We start from the raw sequence: 24371 nt of genomic DNA on the forward strand, positions 1-24371 counted from the left end.
TTCAATGTGTTCAGCCAATTCCTAAGCTCTTCATGGGCAGTTCAACAGGCCAGACTAGACCTTCTCCTCTCTGAAACAGGCCGATGCCCAAAACCAAGAGTTCATTCTTGCTTGTAACCTTCACGTGTCCTCCAATTTCCTTTTTCCACAATTTCATGCCTACAATAATTGCTTCCTCCCTCTCCTGTGGAGTGTCTCTCCCACAGAGTATATACGGGCCTTGAATGAAGAAAGAGCCAGTCTTGATTAGAAGAAATGAAAAAGCTTATCTGCTTCCCAGTCCCCACACTCACTGCCCACAAGAATTAGCTGACTCCCCAGAGTTCTTTTAGGGGCCAAAGGGTGAGCTGTAGAAAATCAGGGACCCCAAAATAAAAGCAGGATCCAGCACCAGAAAACAGTATTTGAGTTGTTACTCCAAGCAAGTATCGGCATGAAAATAACCAAACACCATCTCAGATGCTTCACTAATGAGGTTTAAGGAGAGGACTATATACCAACACTAATTGATTGTTGCTATCATGCTATGTGGGTTCATAGTGAATTTATTTATTCATAGATAGGTATTGTATGTTAGGTAAATATTTACCAGCAGTCAATGTATTTATATGAGATTAACTGTTATGAAAGAAGACAGAAACCAGTGGGGTGTGTGTGTGTAAGAGAGAGAGAGAGAGAGAGAGAGAGAGAGAGATTTGCTTAATGTTAGTTTTATTACATTGAAAGGAAATCTTTGTTTAGTTAACTTCTTTCCTAGAGAAACAATTCAGATAAAACTTGATCTGTTAAACACAGGTCTTCATACTGTGCCAGGATAATATAGGAAATTAGTGAGGAGGTGGGCTATTTTTCTGATCCCCCACTAAGCAAGCCTAGCATGGATGCATAGACACTGCTCTTACAATCTGAAATGGTGTCAGAAGGCAAGAAGAATTTTCCTTCCTCATTTCTTGGCCCCCTATTTGCTGAGACTGGTAGAACCCTTTCCTACCCATCCCCTACAGCCCACCCATTCTGAAAGGCACCATGACTTAAAGGGACTAGTGTTCTTCTTTAACTTATTCCAGGAGCCAGGAAAATCACCAGGGAATATTGATCTGACCTGCTGAGAAAGTGCAGAGCATCTTCCTCCAGTGTTCCTTACAATGGGAGACGTGACTTCTAACCAAGGCCATGTCACCCACTGAGTATGCTCAGCCTTGATTAAGTGTCAATCGGTTCCTAATGAACTCAGTTACCACCCATGTCCATGAACTTCTCTCATTGTACTGGGAGATGCTGTTTGGATGCTCACATTATCTCACCAGATTATCTACCTGCTTTTGAGAGCTCACTGCAGAAAACAAACTACAACTGAATCAGCGTGACAGTCATTCACCTGTGCCCCTAGGGAGAGCTGCTGTATTTGCTTGCTGCATAGCACAAAGCATCAACTAAGTAATGCCCCTCAAATCTCTGTTGGACTCATTCTGCCAATCCTAGGTATGACCTATGGTGAGGCGCTGTACTAAGTGCTCACAGGAATACCAGAGACACCCACAGCTTTTTATATATAATCATATCCAACCTCTCACTGTAGAAAGAAGACAAAGCCCAGGAGATCAATACTAAACTCATGGTCACATTGGTACTAAACTAAGTCATGGCCTAGCACTCTGACAAGTCAGTGATGGATCACCCACTGACTGCTGAGCAAATGAGCAGGGACTGCAGCCTTGTCAAGCCTTTCATTGGGAGTTCTGTTGTCTTCTCAGGATCGTCTGTGAGATGGGCCATGCCGTTATAGGTACCACATCTGGGCCCGTGCGCCTGTGCATTGGGGAATGCAAGCCAGAGTTCATGACCAAGTCCCACCAGCAGTATACTTTTGTGGTGAGTAATGGGACCAAGGTTAGCCACATAGCCAGCAAGGACGCACATCTGTTCCAGACTTCTCCCAGGGAATTCTCATTTGGTCCTCCTAGCCAGGTATACCATGGTAACCAGTAAAGGGAATTTCTGGCCTCCCTGCTTGGAAGGCTGTCTTTCTGGGGTTGTATAGTGACATGACATCAAAACAAAACAAAACAAAACAGAAAACCCAAAAACTTTGGAGTCTCAGAGGACCACAGGTCAGAGTTCTAAGTAAGGCAAAAACTTAAGCCTTTCTTAGAAAATGGATTCTAGATGAAAAACTAGGCTGCCTTTTATCCCTTCATGTGACATTGTGATCTAATTCTAGCTTAATGAAGACACACTAATTAAGAGGTTTATATTTATCCATATGCTTTGATTTTTGATGAGGATATTTTAAGCTAAGGATTAGAAGATCTCTAATCTGGCAGAGATGTACTTCTGTACATAACACCAGAGAGGAAACATATGAGCTGACAGTTCTGTGTGTCTATATGTTTACATGTATGCATACACCTAAAAACATTTCATCAAGCAGTTTTGGTACCAAAAATTTCTGTGAAGCTGGCACTAAATTCATGCCAAATCAATAAATTGCTTCTGAGGTCCTGAAGTCTCCCTTGGCTCAATTAATCCTGAATCAATACTTTGTATTGGGAGCCCTTAAGTTCCTTTTCTAAATCTTACCTACATCTGCACACTGAGTACTTCATTAAAAAGTGTTAACAACAGTGGATGGGGTCCAACCAGCCTTACTAAGAGTTTTTAAAAATCATTAGGTCACAAAATTCTCTTTCTTTCTAAAGCATTTTATTACATAGTTTATGAAGTTTCCAGACCTAGATTCTCATTTTAGCATTGCTGCCCTTTTCCTGGTACTTTTTCTCTCTCAGATTTGCCAAACTGTCTGCAGCCACTGTGCCTCATTTCCTTCTCAGGGGACATGGGAAACAAAAGGAAAAGATAGGGAGAGAATTGTAAATATCAGACTTGCAAAGGGCCCTAGGCCCATCAAACTCTCCTCAACTGACAAAGGAGCAAGCTGAAATCCAGAATAATCATATGACCCACCTCAGGGCCATAGATAGTGAGGAGCTGGTACAGACTAGAATCCACTCACTGAGTTAAATGCACTTCGCAAGCTATGTATGGTGTCACATGCTTTTCATCCTAGCACTCGGAAGGTGAAGACAGGAGGGTCTCCAGCACAAGAGCAGCCTAAGCTATGTAGTGAGACTCTTAACAAGATAACAAAAGTAAAAACAAGCCTGGCAGTGGTGGCTCATGCTTTTAATCCCAGCACTTGGGAGGCAGAGGCAGGTGGATTTCTGAGTTCGAGGCCAGCCTGGTCTACAAAGTGAGTTCCAGGACAGAAAAACCTAAAAAAAAAAAAAAAAAAAAAGTAAAAACAAAAACAAGAAAAACATACTTTCCATATCACTGCTCACTAGACAGAGGCAATTCTTTCTGATTAAGGTCAACTGCTTCATGCATGATAGGCTAGAGTTTCTTATAATTAATTTCTTTGACATTAGGCTTAGTGAGCATGCTTGCAAGTGATATTCTCATCTACTAGTGAGGGTCAGAGAAGCCATGTTTAACATTTATTAATAGCACCAAGAATGAGGTCTCAGTGCTTAGGGAAGGACAAGAGAACATATACATTGACCATTCATAGAGGTTTCAGTCTATCAGCTGCCCAACTTAGGCAAAAACATTTTACTCAGCCCTATTGATATTGTGCCAAAAAACCTTAGAACAAGCTCTATATAAAGTAGCATTGGCAAATTGGTCTCAATATGTAAACTGCTTTATAGATTAGCCAGTGTCATATCAGCTTTCTCTTCAGTATTATGAGTACAAGACTCCCCAGGAAGTAAGTTAATTCCAAGGTATGGCAGCCCTTCACCTTCCCTAGAGAAAGCAATGATGTTTGGGAACTACTGAGGGTAGGAAACCTACCTTAGCTCCCAGCATGATTGTTATTCCTCTTACCATTAGGTCTAGCCTTGGACCTAAGCTAGGAATGTTTCTCTGTTTCTTTTCAAAGAATCCTTCTGTGCTGTCACTCAGCCCGATCCGGGGACCAGAGTCAGGAGGTACCATGGTGACCATCACAGGCCATTACCTTGGTGCTGGAAGCAGTGTGGCAGTGTACCTGGGCAATCAGACCTGTGAATTCTATGGGTAAGGATGGTGTGTTGTTGTTGCCTTGTCATGCCCATTACCTCCTCAACACTGGTCCTCTCCTTGGCTCAGACATGCTAGTCATTGTTAGAAATGTATGCCACTTATCAGTTTATTTCCCATAGATTGGAGGGGCTGGTAACATCTGAAGGGAACTGGAGGCAAGGGTTATTAGAGCAGATAAGGAATAACTCCAGGAGCTCCCCAGGCTAAGTTTCACTGTAGGAACTTGAGACTCATGGAGGTGACATGGTCTTAGCAATTTTAGCATAGATTTGTTCTCAAGACAACAACAACATACCTAATATTGTCAGCTACAACCATGAGCCCTGAGAATGCAGACTTAAGGTGAATTCTGAAGGAATCCATGGATTAAGCCCCAGTCGCCCAGTGTTACCTACCTGAAAGCTTTGCACTATAAACTCTACCAGAACAAGCCTTCTGTTTTTGTCACAACAGAGGACAGGAATATGTATTGATAACCTGACTGGACCCTAAGCATTGATTAGTCATATTCTAGAAAAAAAGGATTTCTCAAAAATCTCATAGAGCCTTGTCTCTGCCCATATTCTTTAAACTTCCTACTGTGCTCTCTTCCTCATCCAGCAAAGGTAAAGTGAAGGTGCTGATGGACACTGGTAGAAGATATTTCTGTAGCACAGAAAAGAAGACAGCAGAATGTATCATAGACCATACATAGTGGAAGGGTCATGCCTTTCAAGCTAGTTCATGCCCATCTCTTTTGTCTTAACCCTTCTCTGTTTCTCCATCAGGAGATCAATGAATGAGATTGTATGTGTTTCACCCCCATCATCCAATGGACTAGGAGCAGTCCCTGTCTCTGTGAATGTCGACAGAGCCCGGGTGGACAGCAGTCTGCAGTTCGAGTATATAGATGACCCACGGGTCCAACGTATTGAGCCAGAGTGGAGTATCACTAGGTGAGTGAGATTGGTTAGGTACACCTAAAGGGATTTAAGGTTAGCCAAGCACATCATCTGGAAGACAGTGTGATTAGTGGACTGTATCTGGAGGAAGGTAAGGTTAACAGGATTTACCCGGAGGGAAATGGTGTTACAGAACCCTACAGTCCAAGGGTGGTTCATATTGGGGGCACTTGTGGTTGAAGATCAGTTTACCAAATTTACCTAACCTAGCTTCTGCTTGTTTCCAGTGGACACACACCCCTAACCATCACAGGCTTCAACTTGGATGTCATTCAGGAGCCAAGGGTCCGAGTCAAATTTAATGGCAAAGAATCTGTCAATGTGAGTAACCTTTGGTCTTCCCTTCTTGGCTTCAGTAACAATGGCTCTCTGGCCAACATTGCAAGGCCAAGAGCTAGGGGTTAGGTATATGAATGCCTGATAACTAGACAGGGAAAATGATTGAAGATGGTTCCAAACACCTGAACCATCCAGAAACTAATGTGATGACATAATTTCAGGTGATATAGCAAAGGTCTAAAAGTGCTGGCTGCTGAGTTCCATATTGCACAAAAGGGTTATGTTCACTTCAGTGAAAATGTTCCCTTAAAGGATAAATGAGAAACAGTGTGGGAGGTAGAAAGAAGTTCTTCCTCCACATTTAGCAACTTCTGTATTGGAAATTAAAATCTGCCATTTATGGGCTGTATGGCTCCAATCAAGTCCTTTAACTTCTGTGATCCTGTGCTCCTTATAGGTAAATGGCTGAAAGACTTGCTTTGCAGTGTCTGAACAGGCCATCCATGGAATTAATGTTTATATTTAATGCCAGCAGACAGAGAATTCTGACCCACTGGCAAGATGACCACAGCTTCTTCAGTCTTTTGCATAGCTGCATAATTTTATTCCATTTAGCTATGACTGTTTGTGAATTTCAAAAAGTTCTCTTATTCTGATGAAAACAGAATGTCTGATAAGCTACTGAAAAGTTTTCAACTTGTTCCTGCAGCACCATCTCACTCCTTTTAACATGCATTTTCAACACATTATTATATTCGTAACTATAATAGAGAAGATGCTGTATTGGCTGTTATTACTACTGTGAATTACAATTATTACTCTGTGACCTTTGAGATATTGGTAAATCTGAGATGGACAGGCAAAAGGTGGAATGGTGTCTCTCCTTTTATCCCTGACACATGTCCAGCCTGCTGAAAGCTTCCTTGGAAAACAGAGGTGCTCTAAATAACACAATGCTAGGCTAGACCAAAAGAAAAAATGTGTTAAGGATTATCAAATCCCACACCTTCATTGCATAGAGGAGAAACTAAGGCCAGATGGATCGATAACTTGCCCCTAAGTACAAGGTATTCATGGCTATAACTTCCCACCATGCTAGAAATGCTCAGCACTTTTAGCTTGGTAAACACATTCTCCCTTCATCCAAGTTCAGAATTGGAATCATAGGACGTACCTGGACTCTATCTGCCTCCTGACAGCTAAGTCTTTCCTAAGCCCCCAGTCATTGTTGCTCTGTTAAGTTTCTAGGGCCTGATGGGAGCCTTGAACTCATACTCAGGGAAGATAAACCATTCCTTTTCCAAAAACTAAGTACAGGTTTAAAATACAGATTTTATTATCATTCCAAAATAGCCAACCAGAATACAACTTACAGATAAATTCTTAAGAGAAGGATCCCTCATGCCAAGGCAGCAACCTTTAAGGCAGAAGAAAAAACTGGCTCTAGCTTCTCTTAGAAAGCTTCTCTTTCTCTTTCATAGAAAGGATGGTGCTACAGTGCCAGAGGATTGATTTGTGTATATCAATTGGCTATAAGGCATGAGGGTCTCTTCCTGAGTCCTTGGTACAGAGTCACGAGATGATTAGGGCATGTGCATAGTATGACATGAGGTGGTTTGGGCCAGGGATGGCTCTGCTATTTGTTTTTACATGCAAGGTATGCTACCAAGTTGCAAGGCTTTTACTGTCTCAAGGTATTGATGACCAAGCTGGGGAGGACCTTCTCCCCGGTTAACAGGATCAATATAGGGCACCAATAAATACAAAATGAGATGTGAGTATAGTATAGAGAGAATGCTACAATGTTAGCATGAGGGCGACAAGGGTGATTCCCAAAAGCTACAGCTTTCATCCTCAATGAAAAAACAAAAAATAGGGCTTCAGCTTTCCTATTATATGACATCCTGAAAAGAACTAAATATAGTTCTACCTGCTGGGAAGAATTGGAGGGCTGTAGGACTACATAGTGACCTGCTTGGGAGTAGCCAGGCTTGCAGGCCTGAATGGAAGGCATGGAGGAAGGCAGTGTCCCTAGAACATGGCCTCAAAGCACTGCCCAGTGCCTCTGTTTACAGTAGGAGGAAAGAAGTACTTTGCCCTTTTGCTCCATTTGGTCCCCACCTTAGCCTCAGCCTGGAGCTACCCTTTTACTTGTGTTCCAAGTTCCCAAATAGACAGTAAGGGGGACTTGCACAAAGCCTCAAAATGCATAGGGAAGTTGACAAACTGTACTCACTTCATTGCACTGATTGTTTCTCCTATGCCTATCAGTAGCCCCAGATGCACCATGATATGGGCATTAAGTTGGAAAGGGACAGGAATGGAAACTGATCCCTAGAACAGCAGAAAAACCAGGGAAGCAGTTTTGTTTGGAAGGATTAAGACTTGATTTGAAGTTCTGACATCACTTCTACATACCAGCTCTTTTCTGTGCTGTCAACTGTTTCACACAGGCATCTGTTTCTGGTCATGAATCCTGTCTGTGTATATGTTCACACACACACACACACACACACACACACACGAGCACCACATGGTAGGCAGAATATACTAGAGTGTTCTGGGCTATTCCTGTGACAGCCCGGTTCCCACAATAAAACTGAGCTAACTGTGGTGCAGAGTAAAAGTTAGAAGGAGAGCAAGCTGGAATCTGCTTCCCCCACCCCCCTATGCCCTGCAATGGGTCTGTTAGTAGTTTGGTTGGATGTTTTCTTAGCTTCAGAACCAACCACTGCAGGAGAGAATAGCAGATGGTGCTAACCAGGCACCAGTCAGTAGAATTTTGATGGCAGACCAAGAGACAAGGGAGAACATGAACTCAATGTCACTTCTGAGTGCAGATGAAGGAGAGTGTGGCCAGAGAAAAGAAAGAAAGGCCCTGAGTGGCAGAATTCTGTCTACTGACCACTTTGTACTGAGCATTAGCTGAACACTGTGCAAGGCACAAAAAGCTCATCTCACCACTTTCTGTTCCACACCAAATACTCCCACCCTAACCCCCACACATTCTCCCTTACTGCAATTGCCCTCTTCAAACATTCTTACATCTTCAGTCTTTGCATTTGCTGTCTCCTCCAGCTGAAACTTATTCCTGCACTATTCTTTGGCCTAGGTAAGCCTCTTGTTCTCTAGATAAAAGCATCCACTACTTCTGAGGGAAATCTTTCATGAATCCCGCTTTAGGCCATGCACACTCACAGACTTTCCGGAGCATCTGGTTCCTCCCACCAGAGTGTTCCTCATCCATTCATGCATTTCACAGCATCGTGCCCTGTGCTGCCCCAGGCTCTCTGTGGAGTAGCTTATAAAGCTTGTTTAATTAATCCAGAGCTGTCCCTTGAGACTACTTCATTCTGTGTGCCAGACTCTCAGCCCAGTGTCTGCCAGAAAACAGGTGCTCAAAACAGTGTTGATAAATAAATGAGTGGGGTTAAATGCATTATCACCACATTTTTCTTAAGGGCCTCCTATGTAGTGAAGGAAGTCAAGCAAACAGAGGGTAAGAGGAGATGACAGACCCTCCTTCACCCACCAGGTGTTCAGGTTTGAACGCTGCTCTCTGCTTCCTTAGGTATGCACAGTGGTAAACACAACCACCCTCACCTGTCTGGCACCCTCTCTGACCAGCGACTACCGTCCAGGCCTGGACACTGTGGAACGGCCAGATGAGTTTGGATTTCTCTTTAACAATGTCCAATCCTTACTCATCTATAATGACACCAAGTTCATCTACTACCCCAACCCAACATTTGAACTGCTCAGCCCCACTGGAATCTTGGATCAGAAGCCAGGCTCACCCATCATCCTGAAGGTAGGAAAAATAAGTGGGGAAGAAAAACCTGGAGAGTGGTGGGAGAGAGCATTGCAGGCCCTTCTCTCTTGAGAAGGCCAGATCTCTAGATGCTAACACACAGGAGTCTTGTTGTACCCCACCTACCCTTAAATATGATGTGTCCTCCCCTCCATCTATATCTGTCCATTTTTTGTGTCTCCTTTTCTTTCCTCTTCTTCCTCTTTCCTAAACACCTCTTTTTTTGGGGGGGGGGTCCTCCTTTCATCTATGACTGGTTCAAGTCTCTTTAAAAACCTATCATAGAGGCTTACTGGTTTTTACATTTCTTCTCCATCCTGTCTCCTTTATCTCTTTTAAGTAGGTAATTATTTTCTGCTTGCAAATTCCAGTTCTCCTTATTAAGACACCTGTTCTCTACAGGGCAAAAATCTCTGTCCTCCTGCCTCTGGAGGGGCCAAACTCAACTACACAGTAATGATTGGAGAGACACCTTGTACAGTCACTGTGTCTGAGACACAGCTGCTTTGTGAACCTCCCAACCTCACAGGGCAGCACAAGGTCATGGTGAGTGAATCCTCTTCTGTCTCTTTCCTCTGCCCAACCTCACCATGTATGCATGAAGAAAGCTTCCCTTCCACCTCAGTTCTGACTCATGCCCTCCATATTTCATCATCTCCGTGTCCTATATAAAAATGGATAGCAGTTGGGTACACCTGAGTAGAAAGGCAAATCTCAAGGTAAGAATTACTTAATATCCAAATATGCACCGTACTGTCGTAGTCTGCCCTGCCATTGCTCACACTATAACACTATAGGATATGAGAGCACTCCAGGGCTCTATACCTGTGTGTCTGTGTGTACAATGCACAGGTTCATGTAGGCGGGATGGTGTTCTCACCTGGCTCTGTGAGCGTCATCTCCGACAGCCTGTTGACCCTGCCAGCCATCATCAGCATCGCAGCTGGTGGAAGCCTCCTTCTTATCATCGTCATCATTGTCCTCATCGCTTACAAGCGCAAGTCTAGGGAAAATGACCTCACACTCAAGCGGCTCCAAATGCAAATGGACAACCTGGAGTCCAGGGTGGCACTAGAGTGCAAGGAAGGTGAGTGCATCCTCACTTCCTGGACTTCTCCTTCTTCACTAATCTCATCACCCTCCTTGCATACAAACCTTGTCTTTATCTATATCCTCTTTCCTCAAGCCTTCATATTCTATTCTTTCCCAGGAACTTTCCTGTCCCTGGGGTTGGAGAAGACCCAGGTATGCCCAGGTGTGAGGAGATCTGTCCATTGGCAGTGTTCACTGTTCCTGATCTACCCAATTCAGTCCATAATTTAGCCAGCTGTCTCTTCCTCTCAGGACTAGTATGTCTTCACAGTAAGCATCTGCCAGGCCTCATTGTCTTAGACCAGATCCTTTAATTGCCAGTGTTCACCCCTTTCTGAATACTCACATGGAAGTCACAGCCAAGAATGCAGGAGAGTCCTGCCTCCTGCCCGGCCTATCATCTCCTAGGATTTGTTTTCTATCTCTGCTGTAGACTGAATGTTCCGAAGGCCATACTTGCTGACAGACAGCCTTGAGTGTGAAGGTGTATAGGAGTGGAGATTGTACATCCACAGGGTGGCTGACAAGCATACCTGGCATTCTCTCAGGCTGAGGACCTAGCAGGCTCCTTGGGTAAACATATCAATTAGGAATCAAAACATTTTTCCTTTTGTGGAAAGTGGCTTTTCACAATCAAGCAACTGTTGAACAATGGGAAAGAACTGTACTGGGAGAGATGGGTCAAAACCCTCCCATCTCCCTCGTACCCTAGCACGAAGATTTACCCCTTGACCTAGGAAGCCAGGGAGATACTTAGGAGCTCTTCACTGCCTGGACCCACCTGCAGGGTGAGCATTTGACAGCCAAGGTTTTCACATCCTGGTTCTTTTTCTTCCTAGGAGAAGGTTTGTTTATTCTGACCTTTGTTGAGCTCCAGAAGTTCTCCAATTGCTTCTACAAATACCTATAAAGGGCCTAAGTCATATTGTTCTCTTTTCTATATTTTAGCCACCTTTGCAACTGTAGAAGTAAGAAAATATAGATAGATAGACAAACGACATAAAAAGTCTCCACCTTCTCATAACAGTTTGTTACTCAGATTCCATTCACTATAACAAGTCACTGAGGTAGTCACCCAGTAAAGACAGAGGAGCTGGGAGATAGCTCAGTCACATGCATGAGGGTCTGAGGTTGATCCCTACAACCCACATAAAAACAAACAAACAACAAAAAACAGCCAGGCATTGTGGCATGGGCTCAAAATTCCAGCACAGGGAAAGCAGAGACAAGAGGATCTCAGCTCAGTGGCCAGCCAGCTTAACCTAATTTGTGAACTCCAGGCTAATGAGAACCCATCCCTGAGGAGGTGTTTCTAAAGATGTCTGTCACCTAAGGTTATCCTCTGGATTCCAAAAGTACACCTGTCACAGACACTTTTGCATGTATCTATTCACATGCATACATACACATTTTTTTTTTAAGTTACTTTGGCTGAGTTTGGAAATTTTCTGTCTCTGATAAGTTAATCCTGTTGCGGAAAGACCTGTGGTAAGGCTTCACATAGTGGTAAAAGTGTGTAATCAAGCAAAAAGTCAAAGAAGGAGACCCACTCTCTAAGATCTCCCGCAAGTTCCATCTCTCAAGTTCCCACCACTTCTAATAGCTTCAAGTTGGAGACCATACCTTAGGCAATCCTTAAAGTCCTATAGTAAACAACCTATGGCAGAAACCTAGGACACCTTCCTCATTACACTCCTCTAACCTGCCCCTCTACCCCAGCTTCCTCCTCCAGACAAACTTTTCCCTCTCTCCTCTCCCCTGACTTGAACTCCTTCTAAGCTTTCCTGTCTTCACTCACTCTCACAGCTTTTGCGGAGCTTCAGACAGACATCAATGAGCTAACCAGTGACTTGGATCGATCAGGAATCCCTTACCTGGACTACCGTACCTATGCCATGAGAGTCCTGTTCCCAGGCATTGAGGACCACCCTGTTCTGCGGGAGCTGGAGGTACTGCCTGACTTTTAATGATGCAGGCCAGGGATTCCCAGGAAGTCCAGAGAGCAGGATAGGGGTATGCAGGAAAAGAGCAAATAGTTTATAACTGCTTTAAAAATGGTGGGGAACAGTGGTTTGTGATAGACTTAAAAATAATGACTAGGGGCTTGTTTGTACATTTGTTGGTTTGTTTATTCAAGAGAATAAGTCAGGGCAGAGGAAATTACAGGAAAATTAAGCTGATAGATCATCTCCTGTTGGGCCCTTGGGAAATGAGGTACATCTGTTGCCAATGCTGTTCAGAACCTCACCACCAAGACAAGTAGAGGGGACCCAGAAGACTTTAACCCTCACAGAACAACCCCCAACAACACAGTTGGGGGATAAAATGGCTGCAGCCCTCATAAAGAGGGTCCTAGAGCAGGCATTATCACTATCATGTCCTAAGGGTCTGGATGGACATCCAGAGCCTGTCCTCTGAAGGTCATCCTGCATACCTCAGGTACAGGGAAATGGACAGCAGCACGTGGAGAAAGCCCTGAAACTCTTCGCCCAGCTTATCAACAACAAGGTGTTCTTGCTGACCTTCATCCGTACACTGGAACTACAGCGCAGCTTCTCCATGCGAGACCGTGGGAACGTGGCCTCTCTCATCATGACAGGCCTTCAGGGTCGCCTAGAATATGCCACTGATGTCCTCAAGCAGCTACTCTCTGACCTCATTGACAAGAACCTGGAGAACAAGAACCACCCCAAGCTGCTTCTCCGCAGGTCTGACCCACAGCAGGGGAAGGGCAGTGTTGAGTTATAGACCTTGTCACATAGGCTCCTGTTATCCTCAACCCCTGGAAATGGCTTGCATGAAGGGTTGCTTGTGACTTTATACCAGCCCAGGATGGAGTGTGATCTTTTGCTGGTCCTGGGAAACCAGGTGACTCCCAACCTAAGTACATGGCCTGTCTTGGGATGCAGCCTGAACCCCAGTCCACTTATCTCTGTGACCTCACACCATGGGTGCTGCCTTTTTGTGGTTTGATTTCCTCATAAACGAGATAAGAGAAATACTTGTCTCTGCTTCCAGACCTGTGTGCCTGAGCATGGTGTCACTGTTGACTAAATAAATCATACATTTTACTTTCTCCATCTCACTGATCACAATCCCAGTGTCCAGACACTGTTCTTGAGGCTACCATATTGGATAGTACAGGCAAGCAATTTCTCATCATCATGCTCAGATCTGATAGACATGCTGGGGTAGCAGATTTGGGGCCCAGCTTCCTAGCCTAGAATTGCTAGCATATACCCCCAACTCAGTTGCCACTTTTCTGGTAGGGCATAGATTTTAGAGAGCATAGATATAGATTTAGGGCATAGATATCTCTTCCTGCACCAACCCTCAGTTGAGACCATAATAAGCACAGAATAAATCTAGGGGTCTGAGCAGCAGGAATTGAGTCTGTCACCTCCACTCAGGCTCTTCCTATACCTTTGCTCACTGGTCTTGGGTTTTCAGGCCACACTTGGGGTGGCTTTGTTTTATAAGCATTGAGGCCCCATCCTGCCAGTAAGAGCACTGAAAACTCTCATTAAGAGCTGTTGTATTTAAATTAGAGATAATCTCAAACACAATGCTGGAAGAGGGTGCTGGGAGGGCCCAGAGAGAAAGCTGCAATCTCTTCTACCTTTGTCACTCTCTCCCAGCCCTTATTGCTAAGCAGCCCTGGCTTTTACTTCAACCAGAGGGTATAATTTGCATCACATGTAGGGAGTTAAAATACCCCTTCACATCCCCATCAACAAGGTCTGTCACAGTGCTTTGCTTTGTTTCTTCCCAAGTTCCCATAGCTGCAGCCTGGGTTGGAGGAGGGGAAAGAGGTTGTGCTTACTGAAACAGACCCCACTGTTGGCTAAACTCTTAAACACTGCTCTCCAACTAAAAGCCTAGAGAGCATATGAATCACAGGCCCAAACATTCTTATTTCCCTAGTGTTTTACTGTGGGGCAGGTGCTATCTTTCACATTTTAAATATATCAACCGATTCACCTCTAACAATTGAAAGTGTGAATTAATTATGACTGTGACTTACCCAAAGTTATATAGCCAATAAATAATATAGACTGGATTTGAACATGTGGCAATTGATGTTTGGAGAGGTGGGTACCTGGCATATACTACAGAGTACTTGAGTTGCAGAAACCACAGAGGAACAGGCAGATTCTCTTCATCATCAGAAGACCTGAGGGAGTAAGGAACTCATCCTTTACAGCCTGTGGGACAAGCATTTGTCTGCAACCCACATCAGGTGTCACCAACAGTTTGTGGAACCACACACAGAGCAGCAAAAATGAAATGTCTTGACTTTCTAGAGTCTCAGAAAATTAAATCTTGGGGAATGACCACCCAGGCAATTCCCCATTAAGTATAGGAAAGAGCTCATTCCTGGCCAGTCACTTCTAATTATTGCTGGAGTTCTGTTGGGTTGCTAGGGTCCAGTCTTAGCCCTATGCTTTCTTACACACACATGACAAGCCTAAGTGTACCACCTGTGTAACTGGTTCCTCTGCCTTCTCCAGGACTGAGTCTGTGGCCGAGAAGATGCTGACTAACTGGTTTGCTTTTCTTCTACACAAGTTCCTGAAGGTAAGAGGGAATGACCAGGGCTAGAGTGAACCTCACACCCTGGCTTTGGAAACAGCATGGGGACCTGTTCTTCAAAAACTGGGATTCGTTGGCATGGCTGCTCCCAAGCAAAACAGTCCTGGGCTTTAGAGGCAGTCAAGAAGAGCCAGGCAAGATCCATATTCTCTGACCTGATATGCCCACAGGAGTGTGCTGGGGAACCACTCTTCATGCTATACTGTGCAATCAAGCAGCAGATGGAGAAAGGCCCCATTGACGCTATCACTGGTGAGGCCCGATACTCCCTGAGTGAAGACAAGCTCATCCGGCAGCAGATCGAGTATAAGACTCTGGTGAGGAGACCAAGAACCCTGTACCACCTGTGACTGTCCCTTCTCTACCTTCTAGCCAATGAAGCCATTTATCAAAAAGAGGCTTAGGGACCAATCTGGGCATATCAAGTATATAAAGAGGGATTCCCCCCACCCCCCATGAGCCAAAGAGCTGCTGGTGCCTCAATTTACCCAAGATGACATTGAGAGAGAACATGTTCACTCATCATTAGGGACTGCAAAATCAGCAAGGAAAGAAAGTTAAGTGTGCTGGTCTCCAGTGTAGAAGCTTTGAGGACAAGTGAGGCCAGCACTTGACACCCATGGATCTATCTTGAGCCTTTCAAGTGCCTCACACTAAGCTTACCTTCCCCCAGCCCAAATAAGAAGTAGATTACCTTTTTTTTTTTTTTGAGAAAGGATTAACAACTTGGATTCAGCTCCTACAGTAGATGGCAGGAAGAAGAGGAAGAAACCACATTTTTCTCATTAGGAGAACAAACCGTAGAAAATGGTTCTGAGGTCTCAGCTTCTTCCCACACTACTTCCCCAGTATGTCCACCTCACCCTTGATCCCCTACTTACAGATCCTGAACTGCGTCAACCCTGACAATGAGAATAGCCCAGAGATCCCAGTGAAGGTACTAAACTGTGACACCATCACTCAAGTCAAGGAGAAGATCCTCGATGCTGTATATAAGAATGTTCCCTACTCCCAGCGGCCAAGGGCTGTGGACATGGATCTGGGTAGGAAAGCTGGCACTGGACTAGGAGGGCAAGAGAGGAGCATGGCTTCCAAGACAGCTATCAGGCCATGAGATAGCTAAGGAAAAGGGATGTGAAGTTCTGCCTGGTACACAGTCCCCATAAAAGCATGACTAGATCTTGGTCAGATGAAGGCAATGGGAAGCATTCTCCCCACCTTCCCCCATAGGCTTTGTCCCCTCAGATATGAGGCTCTTCCACATTTGCCTTTCTCCCTCCCCCAACCCTTGCCCTTTGGATGTCTAAAAGCTCTGCCACTGACATCAGCCAATGGAGACCAAGTTCTTAAGTCTCTAGAGGACACACAGACTGGGTGGCCCTGTCTGCTCTTACCCCCTCACAGCTACCCATACCATCCTTTCCACCCAGAGTGGCGCCAAGGCCGGATTGCCAGAGTGGTGTTGCAGGACGAAGACATTACCACCAAGATAGAGGGTGACTGGAAGCGGCTTAACACACTGATGCATTACCAGGTAAGAGAGCATCCACCCCATCCTGCTTTCATCCCATGGGAACCACTCACAGTTTAGGGGTCTCTGTAAGATTAAGCACAGGTAGACAAATTCAGGACAAGCACTAAAATAGGAACTAGAAATGAGAAACACTGAGGAAAATTAAGCCAGCCAGAGGAAGTGCCTCAGTCTGTAAGACCCATGGAACTGTGTGAAGAACTGTGGTCTTCATCCTCAAGAATGTCCTCTTTTCTCTGTTAGAAAGCCTCAAAAGCCAACATACTTTCCTCTCTCCACTTTCTTCTTCCGTGGGTCTGAAAGAGTGATGCTTAGCTTTGATTGCCCAATAGATTAATTGGGGGAAACTTATAAAACATGGACTCTAAGACTGCCTTGGCAATCCTCTCCTGTGTATCTCTACAGCTACACAAGGAACAACATATTGCAAAATCTTATACCTGGACCGCTCCAGAAAGGTGCCTTGTGCTCATGTATCTGGCTTCTTACTAATGCCACTTGCTCTCTGTCTTGTAACAGAATAGGTACAGACTTGTCTTCAGCCCTTAAAATCCACAGTAACTAGAAAAAATTAAGAGCCCTTACTTTTTACCTGCATGGAGTGGCTCAGCAGGTATGTAGATCAAATTCATCATAGAAGGTGACAAGGAATATGTATGTAATACTAGGAGACACCATGGAATGAACAGGCATACAAATCTCAGCAAAAGAATATAAGCATCCACCCCACCCTACTTTCATCCCATGCAAATCACTCACAGTTTAGGGGTCTCTGTAAGATTAAGCAAAGGTAGACAGATTGGGATTCAGGAGAAGCACTAAAATAGGAACTGGAAATGAGAGACACTGAGGAAAATTAAGCCAACCAGAGGAAGTGCCTCAGGCTGTAAGACCCATGGGACTGTGATTAATGATATCCTCCTATGTGGCTGATTTATAAAGAGAGACATGCAGAGAGGCTGACAGACTAGACTGAGTTACCTATAACCAGCCACTGGGAGACCCTAAAGCTGGCCAAGTGCCTTGAAACCAAAAAACTGGGAGTACTGGGGGTACCCCCAAAGCACTCCTCCCTGTGCATCCCCATCCTACACCTGGATCTCAGTCTCAGATGTATAGACACATGCTTTCTGTTCCAACACCCAGTCTGCTGGTGGGATTCTATAATTTCTCCCAAGCTTAACGTATTTATCTGTGTGCTGGGGGTAACACCTATAATGGGGAAGGCATTAAGTAGCTGAAGGATTTAGAAACAAGTGTACAAACTCAAGATTTGTACCTACAGACAAGCAGAAGAAATCAAATCATTATGTGTTAATTTCATGTAAGCACACACACACACACACACACACACACACACACACACATCTTCACATGGTGAGTACATCCAGACAATGAAATGAACCAATTAGAGGTGAATGAGAAAGCCTGAAAGAGACCAAATCTGTGCCACCAAATCTTGTTCCTGAAGAGCAGGAACTTTGCTTCTATCCATCTTTGATACCTTATGGCTTATTTCTGTTACCAAACCTGTGTATTCCAATAAGAATAGACTACCGCTTTCTTATCGTGACTCTCTTACAAAACACTTCCAATTCCCTCGTGTCATTAATCATTTATATATTCATTCATTTGTCAAATATTTACTGAGCTTTACTGAGTGCAAGGCACTTCCCACTCCCTAGTTCTGAGTGACAGAGGCAGCAGGAAGTCTTCCTTCCTTTGAGAGATGATGACGATGGTATTATTATTCAAAATGGCAACAAGAGTACTAACACATGCTGAGTGCTCATAGGGTACTAGGTACTTTACTCAGCCTTTATGTGTCTTAATTTCTTTAATAATCACAACAATAATTACCAGACACGTTTATTATCCCCAGTGACAAATGAGACAACCAAGGCCCAGAGAGGTGGTACGTGGTGATAGAGTTAAGGTCTGATCCAGGCAGCTATTTTAAGCATGGGTTTATACCACCTATTCACTGAAAAAGAGGGAGAAAAAAAACAGGGTTGGGGTAGGGTGGGGAGACAGAGAGAGAGAGAGAGAGAGAGAGAGAGAGAGAGAGAGAGAGAGAAAGAGAGAGAGAGAGAATAAGAGACAGAGACAGACAAACACACTAAGAGAGGTAGCTTTGTAACTGCTTGGAATTTGTCACATTAGTTATCTTGTGAATTTCCTTAAAGATGACAACCATACATAATGTCATTGTCGTTGTTGGGAGGATAAACTCCACCCTCACCAGGTTTTCAGAGTAGCATTTCTAGGTTGTGGGTGGCAAGAATTCTTGAGAGATAGGGCTAATGCCCCTCACACCTCCTCAATCATAGACTAAGAGCTGTTGGTACACATAGCTTGGCAAATCCAGAGATTCTACAGCAGAACACTGGTACCCCCTTGAAACAATAATGTCTGCATGGGGCTCAGAACTCAAGAGCTTTACCTACTCTGTCCTCTTGCTATCTTCCCTGGAGTCAAAGGCTGTTGGAGCCCCTGCAGAAGAAAATCATCTTAATTAACAAAGAAATGGGTAAAAAAACTGCCTGGGCTCCTATAGATTTATAGGGAGGGTAAAATTAAACACCATCACTAAAGCTGGCTATCAGGGAATCTCGTTAGCACTAATGTTCATTTATAGTTTGACTTCTCAACATTTAATTCTTTTTTGGTGGGAGAGAAGAACTGACAATTTAAGACCCAGAAAGATGGTTTTATGGCTGGTGCAGCTATAAATCAAACTTACAAAGTTCATAAAAATTGTTAAAATAAAAAATGGTTTAATAGGAATGTTTTATGGCCCATAACATTATTATAGCTGTTTTATTCCCTCTGCGTTAGGGGTTTAATTGGATCACCACAATTCTGGGGATTCTCCGTTTTTATTAGATGGAGAGCAATCTTAAATCAAGATGGCCCCAAATGTCTTCTCTATGGCTCCTTATTCATTGGCCCTCCCTTAACTGTCGGGTGCTAGGCCTGGCATCTTCTCAGAGGACAGGGCACTGTGCCATCTTTCTCCTAATTCCCCAAGGGCAGATGCACTTTTGGTGAAACGACTCAAGGTGGCCAACGCATAATACAACAGGCCAGGAGAGAATTGGAGCCAAAGGAAAAGATGAGGCTCACACCGATGTGACTTGTAATAAAATCCCAAATAAAGAAATAGAATGAAGAGAATGTGTGCTCTGGAGATGTCCGGTCTGAAGAAAAATATCAACTCCTTAGTACAATAATGATGAGGCCCTGAAGCAGTAACTTAACCTACTCCTGCTTCTATTCTTTCATCTGTAAGATGGAAATAGTCATCCATAACACAAGATTGATGGGAGGCTGAGTTTAACACTTCTGCCCAGTAGAAATAAAGTGTGTCATTCTAAATTTTTCACTAGTCCCATTAAAAATACAGAAACAGGCTCTTGAAATAATGTTAACAATATACTTTATTTAGCTCATCTTAAAAGAATTAGTTTAAGTGCATAATCAATGTCAGATTTATTAATGACATCATTTATATTCTTCCATTCATACTAACTTTCTGAAATCCTCTCTCTCTCTCTCTCTCTCTCTCTCTCTCTCTCTCTCTCTCTCTCTCTCTCTCTGTGTGTGTGTGTGTGTGTGTGTGTCTAAACTTGTATGCTTATTTGAGATTGGCTACATGTCAGGTGATCCAGAGATATGAAAGGCAATAATGGTTGGTTGTAATATTTCTGAACTTCCCCATACTCCCTAGAAGTACTTAACTTCTCAAGACACCTCAGTTCTCCCATGTCGTCTTTTTGTGCCCTCCTTAGGTGTCAGACAGATCCGTGGTGGCTCTGGTCCCTAAGCAGACCTCCTCCTACAACATCCCTGCCTCTGCCAGCATCTCTCGGACATCCATTAGCAGATATGGTAAGCAGCCAGAATGCAATTAAGAAGCTCAAGGTCTAGGCTTCTGTGATCCTCAGGGACTACCTCAGGGACCATCCTTAGGGAAAGCCCTGCTGCTGCCATACAAAGGTACTGGCTTATCTGTCCCCTTTCTGAGGAGTCTTAAGAGCCATTTGTCTCCTTTGAGAAGAGGCAGCAGGTAAAAGAGTGAGTGTAGCAGGTGTGTACCCTGATTGGAGGTTCTCCTATCCCACTTTATAGCTGTGCTTCTGCTTGAATTTGTAATTATAAACTTTTTTGTTAAAAGTGTCTTAGTTTGGGACACAAAATTGATCATTCCTTCACTTCCATTCCCAGCCTCCTCTGAGTAGCAAGCTTCAGTCTCACTTTGTCAGTTTTGGTTCCATATTCACTCAAAGGCAGGCACTAAACTATCCACCTGAAAGAAACTACAGGGCTTAAGGCAGTAGTTCCAAAAAGGGCTCAGAAAATATATTCTAGGACCTCAAATGAAGTGCCAACTAACTCCAAAGAGAATCATTACAACTTGAACCATTACTGTTTAGACATTTTTTTTTCCTAAGACATGGGTTATATGTGTAGCTGTGACTGTCCTAGAACAAGCTCTGTAGTCCAGGCTGGCCTCTAACTCACAGAAATCTGCCTGCACTGTCTCCTAGGTGCTGGGATTAAAGGAATGAGCCACCACTGCCTGACACTATCTAGACTTTAGAAATTTTAAAATTTCTAAATCTTTTTTCTAGAAATTTTAATTTCCTCTTTCCAACCAAGGATCCATAAACTATTCACCAAATATGTAGTCCCAAGAGTCCTTTCAAGGTAAAGCAGGTTTATTCTGAATCGATACAGCAGGCAGGTAGCATTGCTGAAGGATGCTTCAAGCAGGAGGTTGACCCATCTCACTCTGGTTTTCCCTACCCTCTTCCAGACTCTTCCTTCAGGTACACGGGCAGCCCAGACAGCCTCCGGTCCCGGGTCCCCATGATCACCCCAGACTTGGAGAGTGGTGTCAAGGTTTGGCATCTAGTGAAGAATCATGACCATGGTGACCAGAAGGAGGGTGACCGGGGCAGCAAAATGGTGTCTGAGATCTACTTGACCCGGCTTCTAGCCACCAAGGTAATTCTTGCACAACCCAGGCCAAGCTGTTCCCTAAACTTTGGCACAAACATCCATTCTACAGGTGCTTCTGATTGTCTCTACTATCTCTGCCTGTATACTTGCTTTCTAGTTAAGTGGGAGAAGAAGAAAAAAAAAGACCCAGGTGTACCAGCAATTTAAGAAAAAACCCTCCTGACCCACTGTGTCTTAGGCGGTGAGATGATAAAGGCAGCATCATTTAGCTTTCCCAGGAGAGAACAAAATAAGCCTTCAGGGATGCTATAACTTAGAAAGGAGGCTGGATCCCAAAGTCTTTCCCCACTGATCCCACTGCAATGCTATAGGAACTCTAATCTAGTGGCTTAAAGCTCTCAGACTTTCTCCCAGAATGGTCCATAAGTAGTCTATCAGACTCATATCTTCATCTTTGTTTTGTCAAATATGCCTAGCATATCAATAAGAGACCACCAAAAAGCATCTGAGAAAGTCAGGAGTTCTAGTCCCCAAAGTCTGTCTTGTGCCTGTTAACTGGGACCCAGGTCTAGGTTTGTTGCTGTCACTAGAACCCATGAAGTCTGTGGATCATGGCTGTACCTGGGTTCTCCTGAAGATAAACTTGAAGCCTATGCTGCTAACACCATAAAGCTGTTCATGCTTTGTTTCAGACCCCACCCTACCCTCCAAGCTCCACCAGGGGTCAGACTCCCTGAGCACCCTCTATAGACTCTGCTGCCAGTTTGAGTCCTCTCATTTATTTTAGGACATTCACTTCCTATCTTCCCATCAAATGTCCTGAGCTCATACCTTCAGGGCACACTGCCACAGATTAGAAGAGAGATCTTTCTATGGATTCCCAGACGTGTCAATCTCTCCCAACTCCACATCCCACCCAGTATCTACCTCACTCCTGCCCCTCTACCTATACACTCTTGCATTTCAGACAAATTTCCAAGGTAAGATGGGTCCAAGGCCCCATCTGGCATGCCTTCTGCTGCCCTCTGGCACCCACTAACCATTTCATTGTCCCCCACCCCACTTTCTCCCACAGGGCACCCTGCAGAAATTTGTGGATGATTTGTTTGAGACCTTGTTCAGCACTGTGCACCGGGGTAGTGCTCTCCCCCTAGCCATCAAGTACATGTTTGATTTCCTGGATGAGCAGGCAGACAGACACAGTATCCACGACACAGATGTGCGGCACACCTGGAAAAGCAACTGGTAACCCTGGGGGAGCTCAATGGGAATGTCACCTGAGGAGGCCCAGCATTTTGGGGGTTGGGGACCAGCAGAAGCTAGAGATGAGAAGTAGAGATGGGGGCTAGGTTATCTGGCTCCTGGAACACAGCACACATACACACACACACACACACACACACACGGACACACACGGACACACAGACACACACTACACACACAGACATGGACACTGCAGAGTCAACATCATCCCTAAGGCTGCCTGCTACAAGTGGGCCTTGCCTAGCCTGAGCTTTGCATATCATTTTGAGCTCTGCCTCACCATTGTGACCCTTCCTTTAATAAAACTGTTCCCTATGATGTAGAATCTTCTAGTTATCAAGAGGAAGAAACTAAGGAACATAAACAAAGCTGTATATAAAACCTACATGCAATAGATGACTGTGAGCATCCACTTAGCTTTGCAGTCTATCACTATTAACCCTTCTGAGAGATGTGCTTCTGAGCTGGGACCCTTGGTAAAGATGGCCAGCTCTGGGGATGAGGCTGGTACTTGCTAGACTTGACAAACCCACAAGTATGAGATTGCATTGCAGACTTGCTCTCTTAAAGCCAAGTTTTAACCCCAGCATCATAGCTTTCAGGAAGCAACAGAAAGAATGATTTTTGTTCAGGTCTCTTCTACATCCAGATTAGTAGTGGGAGAAGCAGCTTCTGATAGTGCCTAGCATGAAGCTTTTCCCTCCCAGGTTTTAAGACTGGACTACAGACCATGCTAAGGACTAGCTTATAGACCAGATGAGACTTAGCTAAGAGCCAGAGTCAAAAGGCTTCCTCTAGGACTGAGCACAAAGGAGAGAAACATTTGGATTGGGCAGGAAGCCCACACAGCTGTCTGGAGTCAGCAATCCCCAGAAAACAGAGCTGACACAGATGGGTTCAGGCTGTCATTTGGAAATCAAAAGTCCTAGCAACCAGCAAAATACTTTGAGAGAGCCAATGGGGCCTTGGAATAGACTTTCATTCTTTTGATGATGTGGGCCTCCTCATCTGCAATTTTTGGTCACAGTGGAGTGATATGGTTCAGTGGCAGTAGATGAAGAATACTCAGTAAGCCCCTACCAAAACAGACCCATGGTGTCTCCTCAGCTTTGCAGGATGTTGAGCCCAGTACTGGGACTAGCTGTTTGGTTAAAATTAGGAGAAAGTTAAAGGTTGTTTGCTTCTTTGTGCCTTCTGGCTAGACTCAAGCAACAGCAATGCACCCCCTCCCACATTGTGATAGTGTGATAAAGCTGAGTCATGTGGCTTACACCTCACATAGCAAATGTCCAAGGAAAAGAGCTTAGACATGTCCAGCCAGCTCTGTCAGAGAAGGACAGGACAGAAAAGCTGTGCCAAAGCTGGCTGAGGCAGCTCCTCCTAGGTTTCAAGGAAGGGTTGCAAGTTGGAGGACAAGCAAAATTTACAACAGGAGGCTTGGGAGGGGATAAACACTGACATTTACAATACCTATCATTAAAAAGACACTTGGAAAATTCCGAGTTGATGAAGTCAGCAGAATTCAAAGAAAGAATAGCAAGAGCTAAGGGCACTAACTTGAGCTAGAAGGGGAAGCCCATGACAGGGTTCATGCCACACAGGTATTAGAAGAGTCAAGGCTGGAGGGCAGCCAGAGAAGGCAGACTTCAGAAAGAGGCAAAACAGTAGCTACAGAAACTGTTTTGAAGGCAAGCAATGGGCTTACTTCCTCCTGGAATTGGGAACATTGAAGGCTATTCCTCTCTGCCTTTAGATTCCAAAGTCTCAGAAGCAGTCTTTCTTTTAGGAAAAACTCAGAGCCACAGTGGGC

The 24371-nt window shown here is 44.4% G+C and overlaps 1 protein-coding gene across 1 annotated transcript in view; it reads left to right on the forward strand.

Moving 5' to 3' along the window:
* Plxna2 (plexin A2) overlaps positions 1-24371 on the forward strand; it is a 194176-nt gene that overhangs the window by 162284 nt on the left and 7521 nt on the right. The window contains exons 14-29 of the mRNA XM_021173227.3: positions 1755-1872; positions 3944-4080; positions 4854-5021; positions 5255-5348; positions 8878-9117; positions 9520-9663; positions 9970-10204; positions 12016-12158; positions 12649-12917; positions 14721-14787; positions 14973-15119; positions 15686-15845; positions 16233-16336; positions 20125-20224; positions 21153-21343; positions 22374-22543. Of these exons, the coding sequence (XP_021028886.1) occupies positions 1755-1872; positions 3944-4080; positions 4854-5021; positions 5255-5348; positions 8878-9117; positions 9520-9663; positions 9970-10204; positions 12016-12158; positions 12649-12917; positions 14721-14787; positions 14973-15119; positions 15686-15845; positions 16233-16336; positions 20125-20224; positions 21153-21343; positions 22374-22543 (2487 nt within the window). The remainder of the gene's footprint in view (positions 1-1754; positions 1873-3943; positions 4081-4853; positions 5022-5254; positions 5349-8877; positions 9118-9519; positions 9664-9969; positions 10205-12015; positions 12159-12648; positions 12918-14720; positions 14788-14972; positions 15120-15685; positions 15846-16232; positions 16337-20124; positions 20225-21152; positions 21344-22373; positions 22544-24371) is intronic.

The sequence above is a fragment of the Mus caroli genome, unplaced genomic scaffold (assembly GCF_978045245.1).
Source record: "Mus caroli unplaced genomic scaffold, Mus_caroli_1 scaffold_1, whole genome shotgun sequence".
Lineage (NCBI taxonomy): Eukaryota > Metazoa > Chordata > Mammalia > Rodentia > Muridae > Mus > Mus caroli.